Here is a 20394-nt window from a genome sequence, read left to right on the forward strand (position 1 = left end):
GTTTTGTAAAGAAGAACTTGGCAGCTGGTACAATCAGGTTTATGTATTAGCAGTTAATCCTTATGCTACGCCTTACACTTTCTACATTGAAACATACAGCAAAGCCTTGCATTGTTGCATTTGGGTACCCAAGTGGAATGGCTTCTGGTGTTTTAGGGTACTGAAAACATTTGTTCTTTTGGATGTTTGGTAATTTCATCTCAGAGCTTGCTTCTATTGTGGAAACTATAAAATGATTGAAAAAGGTCTGTAGCAGTCGGTCACAAAATGGTCCTTTGTCATTTGTTTTCTTATGATCTTTTGTCTTTTATTTTATTGTGATCTGTTTGTTCCAACTCTGGTCCTAACTTGTGGGGATGGGAATTAGTTTCTGTGGAGTGGCAATCAGGAGGAATTAATCCCTTGGCAAATATGAATAGTAACTATAAGGATGGTGTTTGACTTAGATCAGCGGTATTGGTAATATGTCATTTATCTCTTGGAGTTTCTATCAACTTATTTTTTTCCCTTCATTTTAGACTTTTAAATGCCTATTTCAGTCGTCATTTAAGAAAGGTGATTTCACTGGGCACAGTAGTGCATACTTATAATCCCAGCAGTCTGAGAGTCTGAGGCAGGAAGATCACAACTTCAAGCCTGGCCGGGGCAACTTAGCAATCTAGTGAATCCCTGTCTCAAGAAAAAATGGCTGGGGATATAGCTCAGTGTATGTAGCTTAGTGTGAAGGCCCTGGCTTCACCCTGCACCCCCCCCAAGTTTTATTTATTAGAAATCTAGTATTTTATTTTATTTTTTTTGTCTTTTTTTTTTAAATTTATTTTTTTATTTTTTTGTCTTTTTGAGACAGACTCTCATTGTGCAGTTCAAGCTGGCCTTGAGCTCAGTTTGTAGCCTGGACTGATCTCGAACTCGCAGCAATCCTCCTGCCTCAGCCTCCCAAGTGCTGGGATTACAGGAGTGCGCCACTACACCTGGCCTAGTCTTTTATTTTATGGACTAGTTGTTTTGCGTATTACTTTAAAAACAGTTTGGGATGTGATTTAGCAGTGAAGACATTGTATAGGGTGGTCGAGAGAGTGTGAGGCTTGAAGTCAGAAGATCTGATTTAAATCTTAGTTGCAGTTTCTTTGAATACATTGAATTTTTGCACTTTATTTATTAATAAAGAGGCCAAAATGACACTTGTTTTGTTTACCTTCCAGAAATATGAGAAAAAAGTGAATAGCAGTGACTTATCTTGGGTAGGACTGTGCATTTCTGAGCTTTAATTTTCTCATCTTTCATATGAGAAAGCATCGTCTAGTTCTCAAATTTTAGTATTGATTCTTTTTTGCTTAAAGCAGTTGCTGAGCATTTCTAGAAATGTTTTCTTTTTTTTTGTTTTGTTTTTTGGTTTTTTGGTTTTTCTCCGGTACCAGGAACTGAACTCACGACCTTGCGCTTGCCAGGCAGGCGCTTTTGCCGCTGAGCTAAATCCCCAGCCCCCTAGAAATGTTTTCTGCTTGGAGTGCTCATCATGTGAACCCTGTCTGTCCCCTCAACAGGCAACGGCACTGGTGCAGAATGGCTGACCTCAGTCTTGCAGATGCGTTAACAGAGCCACCTCCAGAAATCGAGGAAGAGATCAAGCGGGACTTCATGGCCACCCTGGAGGCAGAGGCCTATGATGATGTTGTCGGGGAAACTGTTGGGAAAACAGACTATATTCCTCTTATGGATGGTGAGGAGAAGACTGGGAACTCAGAGTCAAAGAGGAAACAGTGCATGGATACCAACCAGGTTGAAGGTTAGTATTTGAACCAAACTGTACATGTATGTTCAGAGAGGAGATTGGAGGTTATGCTTTGTGTCATAGTCTTAAGAACCCTGAGGAAAATGAGTGGAGTTTAAGTTTAGGTTAATAAGAAACCAAGGAGATAATTCAACTACAGGGTGGTGAGTCTGCCTATGAGGCTGTAGGTTACTTTTAATTCTCAAGTTTCTTCTATAATGTTTTAACCACCATATAATCTTAACTTCTCTAAATTGTTTTTTAACTTCCCTAAATTAAGATGCCTACTGAGCCTTTTCTTGGAAGTAGTTTTGGGCTGGGTGTGATAGTGCATGTCTGTAATCCCAGCATTCAGGAGGCTGAGGCAGGAAAGTCACCACAAATTTGAGACCAGCCTGAGCTACATAGCAAGACCCTGTCTCAAAAAAAAGTAGTTTTGTAAAGTTAGATACATAAAATTCTGTACCTACATTAGAATTTAACTAAAACTGGAATCATTTCAGAGCAGGATTAAAACATGAATTAAAGGTTTTCAGAGGTTTTCTATCTTCACATATCCTGGATTGATTTGCTATTTGGTTGAGAAGTTTTACATCTGCATTCTTGAGGAATGTTGGTCTTTTATTGTAATGTCTTTGGTTTTAGAATTGAGGTCATGCTGACTTTGTAAAATGAGTTGGGAAAGTATTCCTTTTTCTGTTGTCTAGAATAGTTAGTATACAATTGATTATTTCTTTGATATTCGATAGAATTCATCAATAAAACCATCTGTGATCTGTGTCTAATTTTCTTTGTCATACTTTAAACTAGGAATTCAGTTTATTTTTATTTTTTTGTCCATAGTTTCGAGACAGGATTTCACTGTGTAGATTAGGCTGGCTGTTGCTGAATGGGATCTAGTTTGATAGTGTTCAGGTTTCTGTATCATTTATGAGAGAGAAATATTGATCTATATGTCATTTTTAAAAAATCTATATGTCATTTTGTGGATTCATTTTAATTCTCCCTTCAGTCCTATCGATTTTTTGTTTGATGTATTTTGGAGATCTATTGCCCCATATATATATATATACTTTTCTGCAGGGGTGGGTTGTTGAGGCAGGGTCTTGCTGTGTAGTTCAGACTGATCTTGAACTTGGAACTCCATAGCTCAGGCTGGCCTCAAGTTTGTGGTGATCTTCCTGCTTCAGCATCCCAAGTACTGGGATTCTTGGCGTGCACCACCATACCTGTTTCAGTGTCCCATGTGTATGTTTTGAGTGTCACATCTTCTTAATTAAAATTGACCCTTTAGTGGGCTGGGGATTTAGCTCAGTGGCACAGTGCCTGCCTGGCAAGTGCAAGAAACAAAACAAAACAAAAATTGACCCTTTAGACATTCTGTAATGTCCTCTTTTTTTCTTGGTAATCTTGCTCGTGCTGCAGTCTCATTTATCTTATGGTTTTTTTTTGTGTTTTTTTGGTCTTTTTGAGACAGGGTCTCGCTATGCAGTTCAGGCTGGCATTGAGCTCACTTTGTAGCCCAAGCTGATCTCGAACTCACAACGATCCTCCTGCCTCAGCCTCCCAAGTGCTGGGATTATAGGCGTGTGCTACCATGCCCGGCCTATCTTATGTTAATAAAGCCATTTCATCTTCCTTTTTTATTAGTGTTTGTGTGTCATATCTATCTGCATCTTTTTATTTTTGTACCTATTTCTTTTAAAATATTTAATAAATGTAGATTTCTTATAGAAAGCATGAAGGTGGGACTTTTTTTTGGTCTAGTCTGAGACTCTCTGTCATACTATTGGTGTATATATAGGCTATTTACATCTTTCATGACTATTGATATGGTGGTGTTAAATCTGCGAATCTTGCTATCTGCTCTCTTCCTTTTGTTTTCCTTTTTGTGGTCCTGGGGATTGAACTCAGGGTCTTACACATACTCTAGGTAAGCACTCTACCACTCAGCTACTGCCCAGTCCCGCTAGTTATTCCATGTGTTTTTTAATCCCATTTTTCCTTGTGTTTGCTTTGGAATTAATGGAATACTTTGATGATTTTATTGTTAACTGCTTCAGTGTTGGCTTGTTACAGTATTTCTTTTAAAAATTGTATGTGACCCAGAACTTGCAGTGTACATCTTTAATATCTTCCCAGTTTATCTTTTAGTAATACTGTAGCACTTCATGTACTGTGAAGTCCATGCAGGGCCAGGTGCATTGGTGCACACCTGTAATCCCAGCTCCTTGGGAGGTTGAGGTAAGAAGATTGCAACTTTGAGGCTAGCATGGACAATTTCAGGAGACCTGTCTCAGAATAAAAAGAGCTGGGGATGTAGTTCAGTGTTAGGTCACTTGCCTAGCATGTGTGCTGCCCTGGTTTCATTGCTTAGTACAGGAAAATAAAAAAATCCACACAAAAGTTATCAATGTCCAATTTTAGGTTCATTTTTTATTATTTTCTTACATTTGATTTTATGTATGTTAGCAGCCCACAATTTACTATGGCCATTTTTGCTTCAGTTAATCAGTTTTTAGTTTTTTAAACCTTATACTTTTATTCATACTGCATAAAAATAACAAGAAAATGTCTTTTGCTCTAAGAGCTAGCATTTGGCACTCTGCATTTCTTTGTGTAGGTCCAGGTTCCATCTAGTACCATGTGCTTTTTGCCTGAAAAACTTACTGTAACATTTCTTAAAACATAGAACATAGGTCTGAAAAACAACAACAAATTGTAGGTCTGCTGGCCTTAAGTGACTCAGCTTTGGTTTGTTTGAAGCATACACATTCAGTTTTGGAAGGTATTTGGGCTCGGTCTAATACTCTGTGCTGACCCTTTTTGTTATAGTGCAGTTGCTGCTTCCTACTTTGAGAGCCTTTTAGCCCAATAAACCCAGTCTTCTCTTTTTTTTTTTTTTTTTGGTCTTTTTGAGACAGAGTCTCGCTATGCAGTTCAGCCTGGCCTTGAGCTCACTTTGTAGCCTAGGCTGACCTCGAACTTGCAATGATCCTCCTGCCTCAGCCTCCTGAGTGCTGGGATTACAGGCGTGTGCCACCACACCTGGCTAATAAACCCATTCTTGAGTTGAAAACATTGTATATTGAAAATGCCTTTTTCTTTTCTGAGTATCTCACAGTGGACTGTGAAGTGTTGACCTGTGACTGATGGGGAACCTGCGGCCTGCTGCCATTGTTCCTGTTGTAAGAGCTTCTGGTACTGTGTATTGCCTCCCTGGGAAGAGATCAAAACCTGAAGTACAGTTCCTATTGAGTGTGTTTTTGTACCATCATACAGTTGAAAAATTTCGGTTGGACCACCACTGTCATCAGCTGGGGACTCTGCGGTTTAGCGTCGCTCCGTGCCCTCTTAACCTGCGTAGTTTCTGATGAGAAGTGTGTTGTGATCCTGTTACTTTTATTCGTCTGGCTGCCTTCAAGATTTATTTTTATCTTTGGCTTCTAGCTGCCTGACTGTGTTGTGTTCATATTCTCTTTGGGTGTTTCTCTCCTGGCTGAGGTTCTCCCACCTTCTTGAGCTGTGCTACGGTTTGGTTCATTAGGTTTGGAAAATTTGGGGCTATTTTAAAAAAATGTTTGTACTATATTCGTTCTCTCTTCCTCTAGAATTCTAATTAGAATTTTTGTTAGATTATTTATATTGTCCCCAAACCCTGAGATGCTCTAGCCTTCTCCCCCATTTCATCTTTGTTTTGTGCTGTTGGAGCTTTTGCTTTTTGGTGGTACTAGGAGTGGAACCTGAGGGCCTGTAACACTGAGCTTTATCCCCGGTCCTTTGTAGTTTTTATTTGGAGACAGGGTCTCCTTGAGTTGCCTAGTCAGGCCTTAAACTTGGAGTGTTTCTGCCTCAGTCTGCCAAGTACTGGGAGCACAGGCATTCACCACTGTGCTTAACCATGGCAGTTCAAAAAATCTTTAATATCTGTGCTTTAAAACATTTCTAGCACTTCTGTTTGAATCTTTTCTATATTTCCCCATCTTTTTGCAGAATTTCTCCATCGTTTTCACCTTTTCTACTATAGATTTTAACATAGTAAGACTAGTAAGGGATGGGAGACTGGGAGAAAGAGCTCAGAGCTGGAGCACTTGCCTAGTACGGGAGAGGTCCTGGGTGTTTGATCTCTAGCAAAAGACACATACACACACGAATCAGAATTACTTTAAATGTCTGTCTGACAGTTTGAGTATCTTGGTCTTCTCTCACCCTGGCTGTTTTGTTCCCATTTTGTTTTGTTTTTTGAGACAGGTTCTTGCTTGATAGTCAAGGCTGGTCTGGAACTCAGTGTGTAGCCCAAGCTGGCCTCAAACTCAAGATGATCCTTCTGTCTCAGCCTTGCAAATGCAGGAATTACTGTGTGCACTACCACACCTGTTTTGTTTTTTAATAGCACTTTTTCTCTAGCGTCTGTGTGTGTGTGTATTCACATATATGTGTATCTATACACCTCTTAGTTTTCTGGGTCTCAAGTCTGCCAGACACAGGGCGTGTCTGTTGGATTGAGTCAGCTTGTTGCAGACCCCGAGGTGGTTTTGGGATGTGTTACTGTGATTGCCCTTGGGCTTTACTTCTTGCCTTAGAGTAGGGAGTGAGGCACTGGAAGGTGTCTTCTCATTTCCATTCCGAAGCACTCAGGTTTGGGTCTTGTATGCCTCCTTGTCTCCGAGGAGGCTCTTGTGTTGCCTCCCCTTTCTCAGAAGAATGCCCGTCTGGTGGTAGACAGGGTTTTTTTTGTTTCATTCCCTTTCCTGCTGTTTGTACTCCATCCTGTGTGCCTGTGTGGCTGGGTCTTTGCTCATGCTGTACCCCACAGGGATAGGGCCTGCTGTGGGTGCGTGTGTGAAGAACCAGGGCCAAGACTCTCCCAGTATTGCAGGGCATTTTTCTGCTCTCCAATTTAATGAATTTTTGCCAGACTGATACGTTGTGTATTTGTTTTGTTGGACAACATTGTAAAGATGTTTTTTCTTCTGAGCTCTTCTTCACAAATGATAGAAGAGCGCCAGACTTCATTGTTTCATTATATATCCCAGTTTTAATTTGATTTTTGTTCTTGGAGCAAGTTCAATAAACAGTCGCTGGTGCTCTTGATATATAATTTTGTAGCAGTCTCAGCCCATCCAGTGGAAGTTTTATTAACCCTTTTCCTGTGGCTAATATTAGAAGGTGCAGTTGAATAGGTTATATATAATAGGATTCTTTGGACAGTGGTGTTTTTGTTTTCTTTAATTCTTGTGCATCCACCCTAATTGCTTTCATTTAGAAATGAGTGTAAGGAAAGAGGCTGCCTTACGTTGTTTAGCACCGAGCAGGAAAGTTCCTTTTCTTCCAATACAGTTCCTGCTCTAAGCTTGGACGCAGCAGTGTCTGCAGAAGGTGCTGTATTTTTAAAGGTGTAAAATGGTATTCCAGGCTTTCAGTGTGAGTACTTCCGATGCTTGTTGCTGCTGGTCTGGTCATTGTTTTTAGGCCTTGCTGCGCTCATACTATTATTATTTTATTATTTCCTTTTTTTTTTTTTTTTACTTTTTTGTCTTCTTGAGACAGTCTCACTGTGCAGTTCAGGCTGCCCTTGAGCTCACTTTTAGTCCAGGCTGGTCTTGAACTTGCAAAGATCCTCCTGCCTCAGCCTCCCGAGTGCTGGGATTACAGGCATGCGCCACTACACCAGGCTCTGTTTTTATTTTTGAGACAGTGCCTTGTTAAATTGCCCAGGCTGGACTCTGCTTTGGCATCACAGAACTCTGGGATTACGGGTGTGTGCTATCATCTTGTCGCCCAGGTTGGCCTCCAACTGGGGGTGATCCTCTTGCCTCAGTGGCCCAAGTACCAGGATGACAGGTATGGGCCACCACACCTGGCTTCTTATTACTTGCTTTTGTTTTGTTTTTGCTTTAGAAACAGTGTCTTCCTAATAATTGTTAAAAGCTTTCAGATACAAATAACAAAGTAATAACTCTGTAACTCTTTCTCATTCAAAGGAACATCTAGCACATTGCTAAATTTCAGTCATAGATAGTGGGCAAATTTATGTCACTTAAATTTTTCTGTACCCTTTGTGCTTAAGTAATTCTGTTTGTGAGGCTGAGAGAATGCTTTTTTTTTTTTTTGTCATTTTGGAGACAGGTCTCACTATGCCGCTCAGGCTGGCCTTGAGCTCACTTTGTAGCCCAGGCTGGTGTCAAACTCCCAACAGTCCTCTTGCTTCAGCCTCCCAAATGCTGGGATTACAGGCATGCGCCACCACACCCAGTGAGAATGCTTTTTCTTTAGCGTTCCAGGAAGTCTTTGAGGCAAAAGCTTATTTCTGTAGAATAGCAAATCAGCCTAGGACAGTGGTGGGGAATCTACCGCACATGCACTGCAGCAGGCTGTTTGTATCATTGAAAGCTCTAAAGGTCCATCGTTCTCTAAGTATGGTCCCCTCAACCAGCTTTCTCAGGTCCTTGGGGAGCTTGTTCGAAGTGTCATTGTTAGGCGCAAACAGAAACAGAAACTGGGGATCTGGCCTGTCCGTGTGTTTGAGCGAGCCCTCATGATTGACTTGGATACACATGCCGAGACTGAAAAACAGGAGCCCGGTGACGCTGCCTAAGTCAGTCCCAGGAAGGGTGATAGATAAATAGATGCTGCAGGATTCCTTTGTTCTGCTGAGTCCATATGGAACATTGCAGCCAACCTAAATGGGCAGCAGAGGGCGATGTTGGCATGAGTCTGACAGTGTGCAAGGGCTATCCTTACTCAGGGTGTCCAGAGCTGGCTCACTGTGGCACTGTTCTCACACCACACAGGCCCCTTAGTGTCTTCAGCATTTCTGCCCTGCCAGATTGGTTTGCAAGTTGTGGGAATCTGAAATGGCCTGAGAAGAGGGGATTAAGCAAAACAAAGTAAATTTGAATATCCTTATGTCCCAGAAAAAATGTGTCATTTATTTCATGAAGTGATGACCCTCTGGGGAAATGATCAGTGAGAGAAGGTTGTGTTGTATCCTTTGAGTTAGGACTTACCCAGGAATGTATAGTGTTCCAGGGATTTGGGTTCAACAAATCTGAACTGGATGGAAAGTTTACAGGGCTTTTTCCTATTGTGAACCCTGATTTTGTTGTTGTTATGTTGTTTTCTCCTCTCCTGGTCTTAGATTTTTAAGTTGGTGTGTGTTATGTATATGGTAGAGTCACAGCCTTTCTTTTTTTTTTTTTCCCCGGTACCGGAAATCAAACTCACGACGTCACGCTTGCCAGGCAGGCGCTGTGCCGCTGAGCTAAATCCCCAGCCCCAGCCTTTCTTATTTCCTCCTAATTTCTTCCTTTTCCTTCATCTTGTTTTAGTGTAGCAAGTTTTTAAAATTTCTGCATTAACTTTCACAAGTGTGTCTGGAGCCATCTTAGATCTACAGAAGTCACTTAACAGGGTCTTTATGTAGTACAAAAATAAACGAGTTCAGTGCTCTCACAAAGACTTTATTGATCAATTTAAGTTAACCTATAGTCAGTCATAGATTAACGATTCCATATATGTTGACCAATTTACAGTTAATAATGAGAATAATAACAATCATTAACCTTTAGCATATTAGGCCGGGTGTGGTGGCATACGCCTATAATCCCTTGGGAGGCTGAGGCAGGAGGATTGCTGGGAGTTCAAGGCCATCCTGGGCTACAAGGTGAGCTCAAAGCAAGCCTGAACTGCATAGTGACCCTGTGTCAAAAGACAAAAAACAAACAAAACATTTAACACTGTCAAATTACTGTCTTCTGTCATATTACTACTATAAATTCACCTATAAGTGAGGCTGTTGAGGTCAGAAACCTTGAAGGGGGTTGCATTTGTTAATTTAGTCAGTAGATACAGAACTTCAATTTGAACCCCATGTTCCTCCTAGAAAATCATACAGTTTTCATGAGTACATACTTTTGCTTGATTTACTATTTCATAGGTGCTGTTTATAGTAGTAGCTAAAGATCCGCATATTTAATTCAAAACAAAGAATTATTAGGTGTATCAATACTGTGTTCAGTAATGTAAATGAGTCTTATTTTGGTAAGGAGCACAGACTTGAAGGATTTTCTTGCTAACTCACATGAGTTTGTAAAGTCTTCCACTTTCCTAGATAGCTGTTTCATCTCCTCTCTGTTCAGACTTCAAGTGCTTGTCCTCAGTTCCTATTCTCAGCAGTGATCTTTACAGTGGAGATTCAGTGGAGGCAGTCAGGAGAGAGCTTCCCCATAGTAAAAAATTTGGGCTGGGTTATCTTCAGAGAGTTATCTGTTAGATGTCCAATTGCAGACAGTGAAGAGGCAGCCAGGTGAGAGAGTTCAGGGAAGAATTCTAGGTTGAAGCTACAGGTCTGGAGGCTGATGTCATTTATAGCTTTTGCTATTAGTGTTATTATGCAATCCTCTAAAATTAGGTTTAGCCAGCTGTGGTGGCACATGCCTGTAATCTCAGCTACTGGGTGGCTGAGACAGGGGATCGTAAGTTCAAAGCCAGGTTGGGCAACTAGTAAAACTTGTCTCAAAATGAAAATAACAAAGCCAGGCATCTTGGTAGTTAGTACATACCTGTAATTCCAGCACTAGGGACGTTGAGGAAGGAAGATTGTTTGAAGCTAAGCTGGACTACATGGTGAATTCAAGACCAACCTGAACTACATAGTGAGATACTGTCTCAAAAAAAAAAAAAAAAAAAAAGGGGCTAGGTTATAGCTTGGTGGTATAGCACCCCTGGGCTCAATTTCTAGTAATGCGTGTGAGCACATGCACACACACTCTCTCTCTCTCACACACACACACACACACACACACACACATATTAGGTTTAGATGTAATCTTCCAAGAACAGCCTCTGACTTTTACTCCCCTCCCTTTAACTACTGCCTCTCCCACCCTCTTTTCATCTTCTTGGTGAGTGCTTTTGCTCTCTGAACTGTCTTCTGTCCTGGAACTTGTAAGATCACGATGAAGCTGTTCAGTGTCTCTTACTGAAGGCTCTCTCCTTTTCTTCTTACACTTCCCTTCTTTACTCTTACATTCCGAACAGAGTGACATCTTTCAGCCAAAAGGGGCGGTGTTAGTGGTACAGCGCTCGCCCAGCTTGTATGAGGCCCCAGGTTGGATTCACCCCTCCCCTCCCTCCTTCAGTACCAGTTAGCGAAAGCAGAAAGGCACAGACTAGTGGAGAGTTTTCAGCAACCTCAAGAAAGAAAGCAAAGATTAGAGTAGAAAGCAGTGAGGCAAGTGGCAGGAGAGAGCCCATGAAGCTCGTGGTCGTACCAGAGTCCACAGGAAATGGCCAGGTGTACATAACAGAGATCACTCTTTCTGGCATGTGGGAGATAGGCCGTCGTTGATTATTAAATGTAATTGGAGGAAAAATGAATGGAATAATTTTATCATGTTGTTAAGCTGAACTGAAATCATTTGTCCACACTTAGCTTATGTTAATGTGAAGATTAGAAACCAGAGGGGTAGGTAGACATAAGTGTGTAATCCTAAAAACCCTCTTACTTATCTCAGTAACCAGATTTGGGGAAGTTGATGAGTTAAAAAAAAAAAGAATATGGCAACTATATTTTTCAAAAACAGTTGTTTTCTGACTTCAATTTTAGGTTGGTTGTCCACCTTCACAGCATGTCCGAGAGCCAATCATACTTAGATACCAAAGGATAACTATATACATTTTAATAGTTTCTTTTTGGAAATGGAAAGAAAAAATAGTAGTAACAAGTATAGTATGCTGACATAAGAGAAAAACAGGAATCCCTTAAGAAGCACTTAATTTTCAGGTCCTGTTTTTGGTTTTGTTTTTTGTCTTTTTGAGACAGGGTCTCACTATGTAGTTCAGGCTGGCCTTCAACTCACTTGGTAGCCTAAGCTAGCCTCAAACTCGCAGTAATCTTCCTGTCTCAGCCTCCCCAGTGCTGGGATTACAGGCGTGTACCATCATGCCTGGCATTTGTTGTTGTTTTGAGACAGGGTCTCATTGTGTAGCCCAGGCTTGCCCAACTCATGGCGATCTTTCTGCCTCAGTCTCCTGAGTGCTGGGATTAGGGGTATGTGCCATTACACCCAGCTTTTAGGTTCTTTTAAAAAAATATATTTTTACATGTACATGTTTGTAGCACATAATGATTACATTCATTGTGGGGAGTTGGTACATGTATACAATACATCTCAATTCTTTGTTTCTTTTCTATTTTTTATTTTTTGAGACAGATTCTCACTATGTAATTCAGACTGGCCTTGAACTCACTATGTAGCCCTAGGCTGGGCTTATATTTGGGGTGATCCTCCTGCCTCAGCCTCCCAAGTTCTGGGATTACAGGTGTGTGCCACCATGCCTGGCTCCCATTTTCTTTGATTTTGCTCTTTAATTTACTTATGCTTCAGGTTTCTTATATAAGAGAAACCACACACTATTTAAACTTAACTTTCAGGTTCTTTCTGAGAGCTACCTAGGACCAAGATGCCAAAGAAATATATTACAATTTTTTTTGTTTTTGTTTTGCTTTTTTTTCCAGTATCGGGGATCGAACTTACGACATTGTGCTTGCCGGGCAGGCACTGTGCTGCTGAGCTAAACCCCCAGCCCCAGTATTACAATTTTTGATAAGTTGTTATTAACCTTAAAAGTTGATTTGATTGGAAATGCTTTTCTTGATGATAGGACCTATTATTTTTCTAATTTAGGTCATATATGTGTGAATCAGTATTTCTTGCTAGAATAAGATACGATTTAATGATTTTGTTTCTATTAATTTTGAAGACATCATAATCAAGAAACATTCAAATACCTAAATTCAGTATGTGGTAATGGAAACTTTACTATGGCAATGTTAGTATTTTGAGTTACATACTAAGAGTGTATAGAATAACATTTTCAAAATTTATTCTGTTTTATTAGATGGCAGCCCCATTTTGAACTATTTTTTTTTTTTTTTTGGTGGGTACCAGGTATCAAACTCAGGCCCTCACGCTTGCCAGGCAAGTGCTGCGCTGCTGAGATACATGCCCAGGCCACTCCTTCAATCTTGATGAAAACCAAGAACTAGAAAACATCTAACTTGAAAAAAATTTGTTAGTCATTAGATAATTCACTTTCTTTAGACCTTGCTTTTGTTTCATCGATGTCTCTCTGAGGGAAATGTGTTTCTTTTTAAGAAGTCTCAAAAAAAAAAAAAAAATACAAGCCAACTATTTTTTTTTAGTTTTTTTTGTTTTTCTGGTTTTTCTCCGGTACCAGGAACCGAACTCACGACCTTGCGCTTGCCAGGCAAGCGCTTTTGCCGCTGAGCTAAATCCCCAGCCCCTACAAGCCAACTATTTAGGGCCGGGGATATAGCTCAGTGGCATAAGCACTTGCCTGGCAAGCCTGAGGTCATGAGTTTGATTCCCGGTACCCCACCCACCCCCAAAAAATACAAGCCAGTCTCCTACTTGCTGTTTCCTTTGGCATTTAGTCTCTTTGAATGTGACGCCCTCCCCTTGGTTGGTTGGAAATACTGTCTATCTGAGCTACCTTTTGATGCACGAGTGTCTTCTACACTCACCTTGGGCAGGTATTCGACTTTGCTGCCAGGTGGGATACGCCAACAGAGGATCCACGTGGTGGTAAGGCCTTGGTGAAGCGGCTTGCTCCTGTGCCAAAACGTGTGGTTTCCACTACAGCCTGGGAGTTGGAGGTTGGCTGAGTGGGGTGGAGGGAGGTGAGCCAGCCAACCTGAAGCTTCTAGTGGGGAACTCAGCACTCCTGCTTCATTTTGGGGGCTGTGGTTTCTCCTTGTGTGGTCTCTGTGGCTTTGATTTTCCTGGATAGTTTTTGTAATTTCTGGTCCACTGAAGGTTACCTTTGATTTCTAGATCTTTTATTTCTCCCACTTTTTCTTTGTATTAGGGATATAGTGATGTGTTCTACCCTGAGCTACACACTCAGCCTTACTACTGTATTATTTTTAAATTTTTACTTTTAAAAATTTTTTGAAAATAAGGTTTCACTAGGCTGGACTCAAACTCCTGGTGATCCTCCTGCCCCTTCCTCATAAATGCTGGGATTATGGGTGTGCATCACCATGCCTGGCCCTAGTTCTCAAAAAAAAAACAAAGCACATAAACTTTCTGTTACTTTTAAGTACTTGTGGTAGTATGTTATAGCTGACACATATAGGTTACTTCTATTTATCTGAAGTTCTTAATGCTTTAATGTGCTCAATTAAAATAGGATGCTGTGAAACCTTTTCTTCCTTCCTGCCTTCATCGCTGGCATCCTTTTTAGCAATTTTCAGTGTGTTTGCTTTATATTCTTTCATGGTTTTTTAAAAAATTTTTTTTTTAATTTAAATGCTATTTATTTGTTCTGCTCAGTCTGGCAGGCATAGATTTTTTTTATTTATTTATTTTTGTCTTTTTGAGACAGGGTCTCACTATGCAGTTCAGGCTGGCCTTGAGCTCACTTTGTGGCCCAGGCTGGCCTCAAACTTGCAGTGATCCTCCTGCCTCAGCCTCCCGAGTGCTGGGATTACAGGGGCGTGCCACCACACCCGGATAAATCTTGCATTTTATATTTAGTAATGTGTTCTGGATTTTTACTTTTCTTATGGAAAATGTCTCAGGATCTTGATAATGATTTTTAGGAAGTTCTTGGTCAGCAGGTTCACTTTAGAGCTAGGCAGATTGCTGAAATGTTGGATAACAGAGCCTTTCACATAGGGTGGGGCTTCCCCAAGGTTATCTGTGTGTTCAGTGCAGTTACAAATAAGATCTCATTAAGCTTTTTTGTATAAATCGGTAACTAGTTCTAAAATTTATATGGAAAAGCAAAGGAACTAAACTGTAGTTTTTTTTTAGACTTACTATATAAATACAGCAATCAACACATATGGTATTGGGGCTGGGGATTTAGTTCAGCGGCACAGCGCCTGCCTGGCAAGCACAATGTCGTGAGCTCGATTTCCGGTACTGGAAAAAAACAAAAAACAAAAAAAGACACATGGTATTGGTAAAATGAATAGACTTCTAGGTCAGTGGAAAGGAATAAAATATAGAAAGCCCAGAAATAGACTTGTATGAAATATGGTCAGTTGATTTTCCAGAGAGTTGCACATTTGCCCAGCAATTCAATAGAATAAGAATAGCCTTTTCAACAAATGATGCTGAATAATTAGGGATCCATGCATACAAATACAAATCTAGACCCACATTTTATCCCACATATAAAATTTGTTATATAAATTTATGTAATTTTATAAAATTTATTACATAAAATTATATCATAGACCTCAGTGAAACCTAAATATGAAAACTATAAAACTTTTTAAAGGAAGACATGGAAAGATCCTGAGACCTTGGGTTAAGCAAAAATCTCTGTGATACATCATCAGAAGATCCCTGAAAAAATGATAAGGTAGACTTCATCAAACTTCAAAATTTCTGCTCTTTAAAAGATACTGTTAAGGAAATCAGCCAGGCATGGTGGCACATACCTGTAATACCAGGACTCAGGATGCTGAGACAGGAGGATCACTTTGAGTTCAAGGCCAGCCTGCACTACATAGTGAGACTCTTGTTTCCCCAAAAGACAAAACACACACACAGAAATACAACACATTAAAAGACAGTGATGAACATGGGTGTTGATTGGTGGGTCAGCACCCGCCTAGCATGTATAAGGCCGTGAGTTCAATTCTAGTACCACAAAAGAGAAAGCACCTAAAAAAGGACAATATTTGCAAAACTCACCTGATAAAACTCACATTTCAAGCATATAAAGAAGTCTCAGCCAGGCATGGTGGTACAGGCCTGTAATCCCAGCACTCAGGAGGCTGAGGCAAGAGGATGGTTATGAGGTTGAGACCAGCCTGAGCTCCAGAGTGAGCTCAAGGCCAGCCTGAACTGCATAGTGAAACTCTTTCTCAAAAAGACAAAAAAAAAGAAGTCCCAGAATCCACTAATCAAATAAACAATCCAGTTTACAAATAGTTTTTTAAAAAGTGATCATTCAGTTCACCAAAGATAAAGGAGTGGCAAATACACATGCGATGTTTGACATCCTTAGCTCTATTTATTTATTTATTTATTTTTTGGTTTTTCTCCGGTACCGGGAACCGAACTCACGACCTTGCGCTTGCCAGGCAGGTGCTTTTGCCACTGAGCTAAATCCCCAGCCCCAACATCCTTAGTTCATTAAGAATGAGACGTACAAATGTGCATCAACACACTTACTGCAGCGCAGAAGTGCAGCTCTTGGCTTCAGGAGTGCTGCTAGTGTCTTCCATGCAAGCTTCCTTCAGGCTGGTGACGGTGCCTGCACGCCCAGTTGGGAATTTTTGAAATGGCTCGGTAGCTTTAGTGCATTTGAGACTTCAAGGGGCCAGGGATATAACTCAGTGACACAAGCGCCTGTCTGGTGCATTTGATTTTCATCATGGATTCATCATGGATCATAGGCCTGTGGTGTGTTGTGATGGTTTTGTTGAGTTTAGTGATAATCTTTGACAGCTTACAGAACTGAAAGGACTTATCCTTGCTTATTGGAAAGGCCTTTCATGTGCTTGGGTCAAGAAGGCATGAATGACCCAGTTCTGTTAGGAGTTTTCACTTATTAAAGCTTTAAGTTTGGACTGTTTTTAGGTACTTTAAGATAATACTATGAAAAGTTATAAAAAATTCCACTAGTAAAACAGTATTAAGAGTGGTGAGGAGTAGTGCATGCCTGTTATCCCAGCACTCTGGCAGGCTGAGATGGGAGGATTATAAGTTCCAGCCCAGCCTGCACAAGTTAGCAATTTAGCCAGACTGTTTCAAAATGAAAAAGAGCTGGGGATGTAGCTCACTGTGAAGGCCTTGGGTTCAGTCCCGAGTACCAAAATGAAACAAGATAGTAGTTGGATCCAGTTTTTTATTTTTCTATTTGTTACATCTGCAGTTATTCTTTGTGATTGTTGCAGGTACTCCATCTTCTAAGCCAACGGTGCTAGCCAACGGTGACCATGCAATAGAAGGGAACAATACTGCAGGTAAGTGGTCCCCAGAATTCTTCAGACACATGAGTGAAATGTGCATAGGAAACACCTTGGCACGCTCCTTTGTAGAGGATTGCTAGTGCAAGCACATGAATTATTTCTGAGGGTATTGTTGGATGTAAGGACATCTACATAAAATCTCTAATGCTGGAAAGACAGGAATAAATTTCCTCTGATATTACTTAAGTATTTGCTGGAGCTGTACCAGTCATGATACAGATGCAGAATACTTATTATCACATTATGTTGTGTGGGAGGCTTTTGGCTTCTTCAGCTCTTTGAGGCAGGTCTCTTCCCTGAATGCAGGCTGTACTTAGTTTGTTCACTGAACCCTGATATTAGGAAATCTGTGAGGAATAAATTACAAGTGCTCTCTTTTGTTTTTTGTCCTTAGTCTCTTTTTTCTGTATCTTTCCCCTAACTTTTGCTTTTGAGATTTGTCTTTAACCCTGGCCCTCTCGTAAGGCTTTGATGTTCTCAGCTCGCACTGAGCTCTCTGGGTGCTCACCCCATAGCCAGCATGAACCCCTGCCCTAGTGTCTTTGTGGTGAGCAGAGTTCTCAGTGTTCTAGCAAGAGTCTGCCCACAGAGGTGTATTATATAAATCTTTTCTTAGGTAGCCTGTATGAGAGTCATGTGTTATATTTTTATAAATAACTGCACTTAATTTGCAGTTGTGGCCGGGCCGATGCAGTTGACCCAGATGAATTGCCTTCTGCTGCTCATGCACGCCGTTCTCTGTAGCAGTGTGCTCTTAAGAGGCGCTTGACACCCAGTGGTGCAGTGGAGGCCAGCATCAGACACGACTGTTGCTGTGTTTCTCTCCCCGCCGGAATACCTTGACCACGAGGAGCCTTTCCTGGAGCTACCATGGTGCTCCTCCTCTGAGGCCTCCAGAAAGCCTTTGGTTAGCAGTGGTAGCTATTCCAGGATTTAGTCTTTATTCTGAGACTTAAGAACTGCTGTATATATCTCTGTACCTCAGAGTTATTGATGATTTAGTTCTGTTTGTTCTGAATATTAGTTTTACCAGTGACATTAACCCTAGCAACTGATAATTTAGGTATTCTTTACTTTAAAAGCTAGAAATAACCAGGAGTGTCACATTATTTTCCAGCTTTGTGAGCTGACATTTTTGTGTTTCTTCAATTATTGTAGTCACATGCAGTGCTGACTGTCCTGAACCTGCTTGAAAGCAGTCATCCATATGAATTGCAAGTATCTCTGTGATTAAAGAAGAAACTGGGACATGAACTCTTAAAAAATGAATAAATTCAGCTCTTTAACCAGGAGATAGTCTTAGGGGAAGGAAAGGGTAGAGACGTTGATTCGATGAGCCAGGTGGAAAGAGCGGATACCAGTTTCACCAGGGCAGGAGCCAGCAACCAAAACTAGGCTCAGTTTCTTCTGCGGTGGGATGTCGAGTTTACCCAGAAGAGACTCAGTCACTTTGCAGCAGTCTCTGCACTGCCAGGTCTTGCTAATCAAGGGGAGAAAGAGGATGAAATTTCATGACTTCCTGTTTGTTAGTGACAAAAGCAGCTTGTCTTTTTTTTGGTACTGGGAATCAAACTCACGACCTTGCGCTTGCCAAGCAGATGTTTGTGCCACTGAGCTGTATCCCCAGCCTAGCAGCTCATGTGTTTAATGAACTTCCCAGTGATGTTATGAGAGCAAGTCATTCTGATTGTGGGCATTTTTCTACCCTTACATAGGATGTAACTTGTATACCTGAATTGTTTGAATTCTGATTTTAATACCTCAGCTACTTCAAAACAGGCATTTTACTGAGAATATGCTTGTTTCCGTGGAGAAGGGAGGAAATAGGGAGGGGGTGATGTGCATGTTCGGGAGCATGTTGTGACTTGATTCTAATGTGTCCATCACTTGCTAAAGCATCTCGCTCAGTGCCATTATGAAAATTCCCATTTTGGATTTCCCTCAGGGCACTGTCTGTGGTCCTGAGAGCAGGCCCATTGCACAAATAACAGCATATAAGGGGTTTGTAAGCATCTTGCTTTGTTGAACTTGCTGTTTACTAATGACCTGTGCTTTTCCGCCCTTTCCTTCCCCTTCCCCTCCTTCTTCCGCCCTTTCTGTTTTTCTCCTCCCAGAAGCCTAGCGTGTCTCTCAACACTGGGGCTGCGGCAACACCAGACCAGTGATTTTTCTAAGCACCGTTACACTCCTAAAACCTTCAGCATTTTGCAGCTTTGCTTTTCCTTCCGGGACACGATGTAGAAGAAGCTGAGGGTAGTTCTTCGGGGCCTCTCTCTGCTGATGCCTGGGCAAACCACCTCCTGCTCCTTGTGCTCTGCAGGGCTTGATGGAACCTCCTTTCCCTTTGTGAGCACAGTGTGCAAGAGAAAATCTTTTTAATTTTAGTGTTTTATAAAGATCATCTAATGTCTTTTATTTCTTGTTCTTTTTAAATTTTATCATTTCATCCAATATCACATTTTTTCTTTACTTTAAACATTTTTAGTTGGTCTTTTTCATTTCCTTTTGAATATTCAACATGAATCAGGATATTGTAACCCAAACGAGAACATGTGCTTTCATAAAGGAGCTGAGGTCACCAGTACTGCAGTGATTTCCCTTTCCTGTCTCTCCTCTTTCCCTCTGTGAGCTTGCTTTTTAGTGAAGTGTATTCTTTCAGCCTGTTTCACCTTACGAAAATCTGGTTAAGGATACCTATTTTAATTTAAAGTTTTTTATTTTAGACTACCTCCAAATTAAGTTCCTTTTTGTAAGTTGGGCCAAAGTTACCTTTATCATGAAATTTTATCCATTTACCTAGAGCTGTAATCTTCTGAAAAATCTGACTACCCTATTATTGTGTATTGAATTTTTATAATCAGAATTAAACCTTTTGAGCATGATCATCAGGTATCAAAATGAAAACTGAGAAGTTAAAGAAAATGGAACTAAGTCATACTGCCCTTGAATCCTGTATTGGTAGAATACCAGGATGTTGATAAGATTAAAAAGTAACTTCTGTAACAACTCCAGAGTAAATATAAATTGCAGCATATTTAAAAATACAACTGAGCAGGTTTCTAATGGGGTAATCTTTCCCTGCCATGGGGATCAAACCCATGGGGTTGGACATGCTAACCAAGTGCACTGCCTCTGAGCTGTATCCTTAGCCCCCCTTGTTTTGGTTTGGTGTGGTTCTCAGGTAGGTTCTTGCTGAGTTGCGCAGGCTGGCCTTGAAGTCCTGGGCTCACGCAGTCCTCCTGCCTCAGTAGTCCTAAGCAGTTTAACTACGGGCACAGACACCACCACGCCTAGCTGCTGATGGCATTCTCTGATTTGACTCAAGGTCTGTTGAAGGTTAATATCTCTTTGAACTCTAGAAATAACTTTTTATGCTGCATTCTAGTGGGATTGGTGGATCACACACAAGACCTGGTTGTAAAATCATTTATTGTGAGCATTAACATTTATAGCCACACATTCTGTGGATTGTCTCAGTGGTACTTTCTTATTTTTGTTCTTTATTTTTCCAAAATAGTAGGTTAAAAAAAAAATCTTGAATCATTTCAGATAAGTGCTGTGCATCTTTACAGTAATAAGTTTTGAATGGAGTTTTAGAAATAGA

General features: G+C 40.8%; 1 protein-coding gene across 12 annotated transcripts in view; it reads left to right on the plus strand.

The window, feature by feature from the left end:
* The first annotated feature begins 1515 nt into the window (after positions 1-1515).
* Positions 1516-20394, plus strand: part of Map4 (microtubule-associated protein 4) — a 99919-nt gene continuing 81040 nt past the window's right edge. For 10 of the 12 annotated variants that reach the window (XM_005383384.2, XM_005383390.2, XM_005383382.1 and 7 more), the window contains exons 1-2: positions 1516-1786; positions 16716-16784. In XM_005383384.2, the coding sequence (XP_005383441.1) occupies positions 1564-1786; positions 16716-16784 (292 nt within the window). In that variant the 5' untranslated portion in view covers positions 1516-1563. Of the gene's footprint in view, positions 1787-16715; positions 16785-18904; positions 19232-20394 lie in introns of those variants that run through there. The other 2 variants (XM_005383392.1, XM_013513377.1) reach the window with 2 other exon arrangements.

Source organism: Chinchilla lanigera, unplaced genomic scaffold (assembly GCF_000276665.1).
Source record: "Chinchilla lanigera isolate Chin_1 unplaced genomic scaffold, ChiLan1.0 scaffold00019, whole genome shotgun sequence".
NCBI classification, from domain to species: domain Eukaryota; kingdom Metazoa; phylum Chordata; class Mammalia; order Rodentia; family Chinchillidae; genus Chinchilla; species Chinchilla lanigera.